This window comes from Capricornis sumatraensis, chromosome 15 (assembly GCF_032405125.1).
Source record: "Capricornis sumatraensis isolate serow.1 chromosome 15, serow.2, whole genome shotgun sequence".
Taxonomy (NCBI): Eukaryota; Metazoa; Chordata; class Mammalia; order Artiodactyla; family Bovidae; genus Capricornis; species Capricornis sumatraensis.
This window is the reverse complement of record NC_091083.1, coordinates 14,261,417-14,274,161: the sequence shown is the minus strand read 5'-3', so window position 1 is coordinate 14,274,161 and position 12,745 is coordinate 14,261,417. Positions and strand designations below refer to the sequence as shown.

General features: G+C 43.2%; 1 protein-coding gene across 1 annotated transcript in view; it reads right to left on the bottom strand.

The window, feature by feature from the left end:
• Positions 1 to 11,849, bottom strand: part of NINL (ninein like) — a 60,076-nt gene extending 48,227 nt beyond the window's left edge. Inside the window, exons 1-2 of the mRNA XM_068987607.1 lie at positions 11,667 to 11,849; positions 3,630 to 3,726 (exon numbers count right to left, since the gene is read on the bottom strand). Of these exons, the coding sequence (XP_068843708.1) occupies positions 3,630 to 3,726; positions 11,667 to 11,849 (280 nt within the window). The remainder of the gene's footprint in view (positions 1 to 3,629; positions 3,727 to 11,666) is intronic.
• Positions 11,850 to 12,745: the final 896 nt, after the last annotated feature.

Sequence of the window (12,745 nt, the reverse complement as noted above, 5' to 3'; positions counted from 1 at the left end):
ATCACAGACTCGATGTACGTGAGTCTGAGTGAACTCCGGGAGATGGTGATGGACAGGGAGGCCTGGTGTGCTGCGATTCATGGGGTCGCAAAGAGTCGGACACGATTAAGCAACTGAACTAACTAACTGAACTAAGGGGCCAGAATGTGGTTCACTGGAGAAGGGAATGGCAAACCACTTCCGTATTCTTGCCTTGAGAACCCCATGAACAGTATGAAAAGGCAAAATGACAGGACACTGAAAGAGGAACTCCCCAGGTCAGTAGGTGCCCAATATGCTACTGGAGATCAGTGGAAAAATAACTCCAGAAAGAATGAAGGGATGGAGCCAAAGCAAAAACAGTACCCAGTTGTGGATGTGACTGGTGATAGGAGCAAGGTCCGATGCTGTAAAGAGCAATACTGCATAGGAACCTGGAATGTCAGGTCCACGAATCAAGGCAAATTGGAAGTGGTCAAACAAGAGATGGCAAGAGCAAGCGTCGACATTCTAGGAATCAGTGAAATAAAATGGACTGGAATGGGTGAATTTACCTCAGATGACCATTGTATCTACTACTGCGGGCAGGAATCTCTCAGAAGAAATGGAGTAGCCATCATGGTCAACAAAAGAGTATGAAATGCAGTACTTGGATGCAACATCAAAAATGACAGAATGATCTCTGTTCGTTTCCAAGGCAAACCACTCAGTATCACGGTAATCCAAGTCTATGCCCCAACCAGTAATGCTGAAGAAGCTGAAGTTGAAGGGTTCTATGAAGACCTACAAGACCTTTTAGAACTAACACCCAAAAAAGATATCCTTTTCATTATAGGGGACTGGAATGTAAAAGTAGGAAGTCAAGAAACACCTGGAGTAACAGGCAAATTTAGCCTTGGAATACAGAATGAAGCAGGGCAAATTTTGCCAAGACAATGCACTGGTCCTAGCAAACACCCTCTTCCAACAACACAAGAGAAGACTCTAAACATGGACATCACCAGATGGTCAACACCAAAATCAGATTGATTATATTCTTTGCAGCCAAAGATGGAGAAGCTCTATACAGTCACCAAAAACAAGACCTGGAGCTGACTGTGGCTCAGATCATGAACCCCTTATTACCAAATTCAGACTAAAATTGAAGAAAGTAGGGAAAACTGCTAGATGATTGAAGTATGACCTAAATCAAATCCCTTATGATTGTACAGTGGAAGTGAGAAATAGATTTAAGGGACTAGATCTGATAGATAGAGTGCCTGATGAACTATGGAATGAGGTTCGTGACATTGTACAGGAGACAGGGATCAAGACCATCCCCATGGAAAAGAAATGCAAAAAAGCAAAATGGCTGTCTGGGGAGGCCTTACAAATAGCTGTGAAAAGAAGAGAAGCAAAAAGCAAAGGAGAAAAGGACAGATATAAGCATCTGAATGCAGAGTTCCAGAGAATAGCAAGAAGAGATAAGAAAACCTTCTTCAGCAATCAATGGAAAGAAATAGAGGAAAAGAACAGAATGGGAAAGACCAGAGATCTCTTCAAGAAAATTAGAGATACCAAGGGAACATTTCACGCAAAGATAGGCTCAATAAAGGACAGAAATGGTATGGACCTAACAGAAGCAGAAGATATTATGAAGAGGTGGCAAGAATACACAGAAGAACTATACAAAAAAGATCTTCAAGAACAAGAATATCACAAAGGTGTGATCACTCACCTAGAGCCAGACATCCTGGAATGTGAAGTCAAGTGGGCCTTCGAAAGCATCACTACGAACACAGCTAGTGGAAGTGATAGAATTCCAGTTGAGCTATTTCAAATCCTGAAAGATGATGCTGTGAAAGTGCTGTACTCAATATGCCAGCAAATCTGAAAAACTCAGCAGTGGTCACAGGACTGGAAAAGGTCAGTTTTCATTCCAATCCCAAAGAAAGGCAATGCTAAAGAATGCTCAAACTACCACACAATTGCACTCATCTTACACGCTAGTGAAGTAATGCTCAAAATTCTCCAAGCCAGGCTTCAGCAATACGTGAACTCTGAACTCCCTGATGTTCAAGCTGGTTTTGGAAAAGGCAGAGGAACCAGAGATCAAATTGCCAACATCCGCTGGATCATGGAAAAAGCAACAGAGTTCCAGAAAAACATCTATTTCTGCTTTCTTGACTATGCCAAGGCCTTTGACTCTGTGGATCACAATAAACTGTGGAAAATTCTGAAAGAGATGGGCATACCAGACCACCTGACCTACCTCTTGAGAAACCTGTATGCCAGTCAGGAGGCAACAGTTAGAACTGGACATGGAACAACAGACTGGTTCCAAATACGAAAAGGCTATGTCAAGGCTGTATATTGTCACCCTGCTTATTTAACTTATATGCAGAGTATATCATGAGAAACACTGGACTGGAAGAAGCACAGGCTGGAAGCAAGATTGCTGGGAGAAATATCAATAACCTCAGATATGCAGATGACACCACCCTTATGGCAGAAAGTAAAGAGGAACTAAAAAGCCTCTTGATGAAAGTGAAAGTGGAGAGTGAAAAAGTTGGCTTAAAGCTCAACATTCAGAAAACAAAGATCAGGGCATCTGGTCCCATCACTTCATGGGAAATAGATGGGGACTTTATTTTTTTGGGCTCCAAAATCACTGCAGATGGTGACTGCAGCCATGAAATTAAAAGACACTTACTCCTTGGAAGAAAAGTTATGACCAACCTAGATAGCATATTGAAAAGCAGAGACATTACTTTGCCAACAAAGGTCCGTCTAGTAAAGGCTATGGTTTTTCCAATGGTCATATATGGATGTGAGAGTTGGACTGTGAAGAAAACTGAGCGCCAAAGAATTGATGCTTTTGAACTGTAGTGTTGGAGAAGACTCTGGATCAGTCCATTCTGAAGATCAGCCCTGGGATTTCTTTGGAAGGAATGATGCTAAAGCTGAAACTCCAGTACTTTGGCCACCTTATGCAAAGAGTTGACTCATTGGAAAAGACTGTGATGCTTGGAGGGATTGGAAGCAGGAGGAGAAGGGGAAGACAGAGGATGAGATGGCTGGATGGTGTCACTGACTCAATGGACATGAGTTTGAGTGAACTCCGGGAGTTGGTGATTGACAGGGAGGCCTGGCGTGCTGCAATTCATGGGGTCGCAAAGAGTCGGACATGACTGAGAGACTGAACTGAACTGAACTCAACTGAAGGAGGCCATGGGCACCCCCAATCTTTAGCCAATGGGTCAGAAGCACAAGGTGACAAGCTGGGCTTGAGATTGTTGTCTGAAGGCAGTGCGGTCTTAGCCTGTGGGATCTGCAGCTGTGTCCAGGGAGACAGTGTCAGAATGGAGCTGAACTGCAGGACACCCAGCTGGTGTTGCAAAATGGCCTGTTGCAGGAGAAACTACAGAGATCTAGTGACCAGAAGTGCCAGGGTATGCAGAGAATTTCGTGCAGTGCAGAGGAAAACACAGGACTTTTCCCTTACAGAACCACTGAACAAAAAAGGAAGCCAAAGAAGAAAAAACCCAGGCGCTGGTCCCAGTCCATGCAGCTGGGGAACAGACCTGCTGCCTTGTTCAGGTACAACATCACACTCCAGAAGTCACAGAATCACAGAAAGAGACGTAAGGAAGACCAGAAAGGCCTCTTACCTGACTCCAAAGACCCACTGTCTTCATCTGAGGAGGCAAGACCAGCCTGTGATGACAACACAGCCACAAAACCGTCCTTAAATTCCTCGAAGTTAACCTGTGAATTTGAGAAAAGCGGTCAACACTGCTTTTCTACAGGCCACATACGTAACACACTGGGCTTTGAGGTTTTCTCAGATGGAAGATCTTATATTGCCTTCAGCACTGAGGACATTTGTTTTTTCAAATAGTTCAGTTCAGTTCAGTCGCTCAGCCGTGTCCAACTCTTTGCGACCCCAAGAATCGCAGCACGCCAGGCCTCCCTGTTCATCACCAACTCCCAGAGTTCACTCAAACTCACGTCCATTGAGTTGGTGACGCCATCCAGCCATCTCATCCTCTGTCGTCCCCTTCTCCTCCTGCCCCCAATCCCTCCAAGCATCACAGTCTTTTCCAATGAGTCAACTCTTCACATGAGGTGGCCAAAGTACTGGAGTTTCAGCTTTAGCATGACTCCTTCCAAAGAATACCCAGGACTGATCTTTAGAATGGACTGGTTGGATCTCCTTGCAAATATTTACTGAAGGTTTAAAAAAACTGAAGACATAGTAAGGCAATTAAGAGTGAATCGTATATAGCTTTTATTATGTTGAGGTATGTTCCTTCTATTCCTGCTTTCTGGAGAGTTTATCATAAATGGATGTTGAATTTTGTCAAAGGCTTTCTCTGCATCTATTGAGATAATCATATGGCTTTTATTTTTTAATTTGTTAATCTGGTGAATTACATTGATTGATTTGCGGATATTGAAGAATCCTTGCATCCCTGGGATAAAGCCCACTTGGTCATGGTGTATGATCTTTTTAATGTGTTGTTGGACTTTGATTGCTAGAATTTTGTTAAGGATTTTTGCATCTATGTTCATCAGTGATACTGGCCTGTAGTTTTCTTTTTTTGTGACATCTTTGTCAGGTTTTGGTATTAGGGTGATGGTGACCTCATAGAATGAGTCTGGAAGTTTACCTTCCTCTGCAATTTTCTGGAAGAGTTTGAGTAGGATAGGTGTTAGCTCTTCTCGAAATTTTTGGTAGAATTCATCTGTGAAGCCGTCTGGACCTGGGCTTCTGTTTACTAGAAGATTTCTGACTACAGTTTCAATTTCCATGCTTGTGATGGATCTTTTAAGATTTTCCATCTCTTCCTGGTTCAGTTTTGGAAAGTTGTATTTTTCTAAGAATTTGTGCATTTCTTCCACGTTGTCCATTTTATTGGCATATAATTGCTGATAGTAGTCTCTTATGATCCTTTGTATTTCTGTGTTGTCTGTTGTGATCTCTCCATTTTCATTTCTAATTTTATTGATTTGATTTTTCTCCCTTTGTTTCTTGATGAGTCTGGCTAATGGTTTGTCAATTTTATTTATCCTTTCAAAGAACCAGCTTTTGGCTTTGTTGATTTTTGCTATGGTCTCTTTTGTTTCTTTTGCATTTATTTCTGCCCTAATTTTTAAGATTTCTTTCCTTCTACTAACCCTGGGGTTCTTCATTTCTTCCTTTTCTAGTTGCTTTAGGTGTAGAGTTAGGTTATTTATTTGACTTTTTTCTTGTTTCTTGAGGTATGCCTGTACTGCTATGAACTTTCCCTTTAGCACTGCTTTTATAGTGTCCCACAGGTTTTGGGTTGTTGTGTTTTCATTTTCATTCATTTCTATGCATATTTTGATTTCTTTTTCGATTTCTTCTGTGATTTGTTGGTTATTCAGCAGTGTGTTGTTTAGCCTCCATATGTTGCAATTTTTAATAGTTCTTCTCCTGTAATTAAGATCTAATCTTACTGCATTGTGGTCAGAAAAGATGCTTGGAATGATTTCGATTTTTTTGAATTTACCAAGGCTAGATTTAAGGCCCAGGATGTGATCTATCCTGGAGAAGGTTCCGTGTGCACTTGAGAAAAAGGTGAAATTCATTGTTTTGGGGTGAAATGTCCTATAGATATCAATTAGGTCTAACTGGTCTATTGTATCATTTAAAGTTTGTGTTTCTTTGTTAATTTTCTGTTTACTTGATCTATCCATAGGTGTGAATGGGGTATTAAAGTCTCCCACTAGAACACTTTCTAACACCATACACAAAAATAAACTCAAAATGGATTAAAGATCTAAACATAAGACCAGAAACTATAAAACTCCTAAAGGAGAACAGAGGCAAAACACTCTCCGACATAAATCACAGCAGGATCCTCTATGACCCTCCTCCCAGAAGATTGGAAATAAAAGCAAAAATAAACAAATGGGACCTAATTAAAATTAAAAGCTTCTGCACAACAAAGGAAAATATAAGCAAGGTGAAAAGACAGCCTTCAGAATGGGAGAAAATAATAGCAAATGAAGCAACTGACAAACAACTAATCTCAAAAATCTACGAGCAACTCCTGCAGCTCAATTCCAGAAAATAAACAACCCAATCAAACAATGGGCCAAAGAGCTAAACAGGCATTTCTCCAAAGAAGACATAGAGATGGCTAACAAACACATGAAAAGATGCTCAACATCACTCATTATCAGAGAAATGCAAATCAAAACCACAATGAGGTACCACTTCACACCAGTCAGAATGACTGCCGTCAAAAAGTCTACAAGCAATAAATGCTGGAGAGGGTGTGGAGAAAAGGGAACCCTCTGACACTGTTGGTGGGAATGCAAACTAGTACAGCCACTATGGAGAACAGTGTGGAGATTCCTTAAATAACTGGAAATAGAACTGCCTTATGACCGAGCAATCCCACTGCTGGGCATACACACCAAGGAAACCAGTACTGAAAGAGACACGTGTACCCCAATGTTCATCACAGCACTGTTTATAATAGCCAGGACATGGAAGCAACCTAGATGTCCATCAGCAGATGAATGGATAAGAAAGCTGTGGTACATATACACAATGGAGTATTACTCAGCCATCAAAAAGAATACATTTGAATCAGTTCTAATGAGGTGGATGAAACTGCAGCCTATTATACAGAGTGAAGTAAGCCAGAAAGAAAAACACTTATATAGTATACTAATGCATATATATGGAATTTAGAAAGATGGTCACGATAACCCTGTATGCGAGACAGCAAAAGAGACACAGATGTATAGAACAGTCTTTTGGACTCTGTGGGAGAGGGAGAGGGTGGGATGATTTGGGAGAATGGCATTGAAACATGTATAACATCATATAAGAAATGAATCGCCAGTCCAGGTTTGATGCAGGATACAGGATGCTTGGGGCTGGTGCATTGGGATGACCCAGAGGGATGGTACGGGGAGGGAGGAGGGAGGGGGGTTCAGGATGGGGAACATGTGTATACCCGTGGCGGATTTATGCTGATGTCTGGCAAAACCAATACAAATTGTAAAGTAATTAGCCTCCAATTAAAATAAATTAAAATTTAAAGAAAAAAAAGAGTGAATCATAAGCCCTTCACCAAAAAACACTATTAACAACTCCATAAAAGGAAATTAGATAACATAGTTAGAAAAAAGGTACAGAAAAGAGGTGTCTCATGACCACAAACATTAACACATAAAGAAATATGCATGCCTTCACTACCCACCAAGAAAGAGAACATGCCAGCACCTAGGCTAGTCCTCCACCAAGGTTCCTTTCCGGATTAAATCCCCCGCCCCTACACTGGGGGGAAAAAAAAGCTCTGAACAGTCACACATACATCCTAAGAGTTTCTCTGGAGTATACACACCTAAGAATGGGATTGCTGGGTCACAGAATATACATTCATATCCTCTCAGTAAATTGAATCCTTTGTCACTATACAATGCTGACCCTCTGCAGTTCAGTAATGCTTTTTACCCTAGAGACTAGCTTTCTTATGGAGCTTAGAAGTTTCATATTAACCAGTTTTACCCTCTTCAGGGACAACACAAAGCCTGTCTGATATTTTTGTGCCTTTGTTATCGTTTATTTTAACTCCTTACAAGATATTTTTGTTTTATATAGTCAATGTTCATTTACAATTATTCAAATATTTTCCAATTTGTTTTTCATTTCTTCCTTCATTTCCGACCTTCTGCCTGGGATAGTTTTCCATCTATTTGAAATAGATCTTTGAGACTTACGTGTTTTCTTAAGTATGCTGGTGCTAAGCTCTTTTAGCGTGATTGTCTGAAATGTTTTAATTTCACTTTGATTCTTTTTTCAGCAAAAAACATAATTTATTAAAGAATATTGGAAATGATCCAGATGTGCCTAAAGAAAACGGGTAAATAAACTGTGATTCAGTCAGACAATGAAAGATGACAACAGGGGAAATAAAAAACACTGACAGAGATGACATATTGACCCTGACCTACACTATCTGAATATAGACTGCAGACACAACACTGAGTGAAAGGACCAGAGTATGCACTGAGCATGCGCTGTATATATCCATCCACCTGTGTGAAGGTCAGAAATAGGCAAACAAATCGATGCTGTTCTCATCAAGACAGTGGTAACTGTTGGGGCCAGAGGGACCACAGGGGCACCTGAGGAGGGACGCAGGATGCTGGGGGCCCAGGTATGCTTGGAATGGATGTTCGCTGAGCTGCACACTTCCCAACTCTTTTCTCTACCTTTGCTTCACCTGAAGTCACACAGAAAGAAATCATTGCAAGAGATACTTGTAGGTCAAAATGTCACCGGTATGTGCTAGAAAAACAGGCCTGGGGCTATAGGTCCAAGCATGCTTCCCACCCCTGGCACAGAACTTGAATGAGCACAACTCTATTGCTGCCTCTGAGCACTAAACACAGCTGTTGGCTGTGGAATGTCTCTGCCTGGGTTACACACGTATCAGACTTGAAGGTGGACTACTTATATGTGTGTTTATTTTCTGGCTCCCCAACTAGCACGTGGTCTCATGGCTGACACATTGTAAATATTCAACAAATATCTATTGGATGTGTTGGTCTCTATATCCTTTCAAAACTGAGCAGAATTCACCTTCTCAAGGAGACATTCTTTTACCTTTCTTCTTTTTTTAAAAAAAAAGTTCTATTGATTCATTTTTGGCTGTGCTCAGTCTTTGTTGCTGCATGCAGGCTTTCTTCATTTGTGGCGAGTGGGGACTACTCTTCCTTGTGGTGTATGGACTTACCATTCTAGTAGCCCTCACTGGAAGGTGGGCGTGAATTTGCTAAACTGCTAATATGACAATGTCTGAAGCCTCTTCTCTCTTTTTTAGGATGATGCATCAATTTCATCAGGTGGATCTATTAATTTATCGTTTTCAGTCACAAGTCATGTCCAACTTTTTGCGACCCCATGGACTGCAACACACCAGGCTTCCCTTGTCCCTCACCATCTCCCAGAGTTTGCCCAAGTTCATGTCATTTTGGTGATGCCATCCAACCATCTCATTCTCTGTTGCCCCCTTCTCCTCCCTACCCTTAATCTTTCCCGGCATCAGAGTCTTTTCCAATGAGTTGGCTCTTCCCATCAGTGGCCAGAGTAGCGGAGCTTCAGCTTCAGCATCAGTCCTTCCAATGAATATTCCAGGTTGATTTCCTTTAGGATTGAGTGGTTTGATCTCCTTTTGATTCAAAAATCTTCTCCAGCACCACAATTCAAAAGCATCAATTCTTTGCCACTCAGCCTTCTTTATGATTCAACTCTCACATCCATACATGACTGCTGGAAAAACCACTGCTTTGACTATATGGACCTTAACGAATCTCATATTGAAAAGGCTGTATCCAGACTTTTGCCATGTGGATCAATACTAGCAAGAGTATTCTTGCATAGCTTTCATCTCACAGAGATATTACATTGCTTTCATTTTACACTCCTAGCTTCTAGATGTTGCCTAGCACATAAGAAGTGCTCAAAAATACTTGTTGAGGGACTTCCCTGGTAGTCCAGTGGCTGAGACTCCAAGCTCCCAATGCAGGGGACCCAGCTCCACTGCTGGTCAGGGAACCAGATCTCACATGCCACAGCTAAGAGTTCAAATGCCCCAACTAAAGAGCCCACGTGTCACAGGGAAGACTGGTGCAGCTAAATAAATTAATAAATATTTAAAAAAAAAAAAAAACACACACCTTGTTGACTGCATGGGAGCAGAATGAAGCGACCATTTTGTTTGATCCAGTCTCAGATTTCTTTTGCGTCTTTGATAATACTTATCAGCTTTCTTTTGAGCCATCAAACAGGAGAGGATTTGGGAATTCTCTGGTGGTTCAGTGGTTAGGACTCTGCACTCTCACAGCCAAGAGCTTAGGTTCAACCCCTCGTTGGGGAACTAAGATCCTACAAGCTGTGTAGCATTACCAAAAAAAAAAAAAAAACCAGGAGGGAACCTGATGGCTGAGTGTGCTGCTGTTTTATCTGATACCATTTGACTGTGTTTCTGTGTCCTCTCCCATCACAGCTCACAAAAGGAGGAAGGGCCAGGATAAAAAACACCAATGAAACCAGATAACCTGTTTACGCTGTTTTAACCAGTGTTGATTTTCACAAACGTGCCTTTTGCCCTCGAATACAATTCCTGGTGATATCAAGAGGGGCTAGGACGTAAGCGATCAAAATCACACCCGATTTTTTTTTTCCAGCCACATCATGAATGACATGTGGCATCTCAGTTCACCAGCCAGGGATGGAACAAGCTCCCCCTGCTGTGGAAGTACAGAGTCTTAACCGCAGGACCACGAGGGAGCTCCCACACCTGAGGCTTAAGTCCATAAAGAAACAGCAGTAGAGAGGAAAGTGACCAAGCAGGGTGAGGTGGGTGTGGGAGGCAAAGTCCTCGCTGCAGGAGCAGCTCTGCTGACAGCACAGCCACACGGGCTCTGGGGAAGTAACAGGAGTCAGATTCGCCTAGAAGCTCCCCCGGGGCCAGCAGGGAGGCGTTTTAGGTTGTTCTTCGTTTGTTTCTGCCCAAGAACCAACTCAGGCATCTTTCCAGGCTAGAATTTTTTTTTCTCATTCAAAATGAGACCAGTTTTATTGAGTTCTGTGGGGCGAAAAAACTCTTCCTTCAAAGGTAAGATGACCAACACTATTACAGGCACTGCTTTTTTTTTTTTTTTTTTGGCAGTCTGTGGGATCTTAATTTCCAAACCAGGGATTGAACACGGGCCCCTGGCAGTGAAAGCCCAGATTCCTAATTACTGGACTACCAGGGAATTCCGAGGCACTGTTTTTAAAATGAACATGTGTACCTCCCTGATGGTCTAATGGTTAAGAATCTGCCTGCCAACGGAATGGACATGGGGTTCGATCCCTGGTCTGAGTAGATCACTCATGTTGTGGAACAACTAAGCCCAAGCACCACAACTACTGAGTCTGAACTCTCGAGCCAGGGCTCTGCAACAGGAGAAGCCACTGCAATGAGGAACGAAGAACAGCCCCCACTCGCTGCAACTGGAGAAAGCCTACTGGCAACAACGACCGAGGGCAGCCAAAAGAAAAAAAATTCATTAATTACAAGCATAAAATGAATATGTTACATCTGGACACATTTAAGAAACAGGAACACTAAGACGCTTCTCACTGTTCCCGTCAGGACTAGAGAAAAGAACTCCATGCACACTTTCTTCCTATCTGGGACAGATACATTCAGAGGGCACCTCTGAAGGCAGGGAGCCTTCGTTCCTGCAATAGCAATGCGTGATGTTTTGTCCAGCTGCTGGACGAATTTCACGCTGGGCAATTTTATGAGACAATCTGCCTTGGAGGTACTTTGAAGCTGCCTCTGAATGACCCAGCACGTGAGCTGCACACAGATCACTGTGTTTTGTGAACCATCCATAACAACCTTCCACTCCCCAGACAAATCAGACATTAAATATCTTTTTGGAAAAACGGAACAAAAATCTCTGGAAGTTACTATGCTTAAAAAAGGGCAATCTTAAGAAACCTCTTTCTACAATACAAGAGTTCCATAAAAGGAAAAATAGCATCCCATTTCCTCCTAACTTTCGTTCGATGAATATCTCTAGTCAACTGGTGTTTCTCAGATGCCCACAGCTGTCACCACAGGCTCTCCATGCTTTTCTCTGTGAGAGTGAAGTCCAGTACCCACCCTGGCGAACTGGTTGTTTCCGAGAAGTGTGTGCAGAAGGACAGGCAGCTGTTTTTCTAGATGGAGCTTCAGGCAGAGCTGGGTCAGCTCCTCCCGGTCCAGGAAGCCTGTCCCCGTGGTGTCACAGCTGCTGTAGACGTCCCTAAGTTGCGAAACGTAGTGGTTCTCTTCCTCCTTGTCCATCCCATCGCAGGCCGTGTGCAGGACAGGAAGACGCCGCGCCGTCGGACTGGCCCTCGCCTCCCTCCACTGTCCCGGGGCACTGGGCAGTGTGGCCCAGGCAGGGTAGGTGCTGGGGTGTGGGCACCAGGGTCCGCTCAGGGTGCGCGAGGCTGGAGGAGGTCAGTGAGGCTAGAGATGTGTTTGCAGGGAATCCGTCCTCTACTAGCTTGAAAAATCAGAAGTACTTTGTTCTGTTAAAAAAAAAAAAAGTACCTAATATAGAATAATCAGAAAAAAAACAGGTAAGTATAAAGAGGACCAAAGTCATCCAAAATTTCATCACCTAAAAAAATATCATTATTACTATTTTGGCAAATATTCACTTATGTTTTTCTCTATGCACTTACACACAGGACCTGCTGGGCACCTGGCACTCCTGCCCTAAGATTCCGGTTGGGCAGAACTCAGGTGTGGGGCTGGAGGTCAGAGGGCACTGAAGGCCCTCTCAAGAGCAGTGACGAGTCAGCCCCATCCTGAGGGGGCTCACTGGATCGTAGCCCCCTCCCAATTCCACTCAAGGGCTGTTTCAGGGGCAAGAGGACCCCCACCCTTGGCCCACTGTCACCCTAGTCATGCCAGCTTTGCACATCACAGTTGAGTCCTGGCCATTCAGAAATTTCTTTTCCTCTCCTTTCTCTCATCCCTAGGAAACTGAGACCCTGACCCAACAGAGCCGGTGCTTTGTCTTCAGCCATCCAGGCATATGCCATCCGTGTGATTCAGACCAGCATTCTACAGGTCAGGCACAAAAGACCTTTCAGGCGCCCTTTGCTAGGACACTTCCTAACCTCCATCCAAGGTAAGGGCCAGACTGGCTGGCATCCCGGCCCTGCTCCCCGGCCGCCGGGGAGGGGACC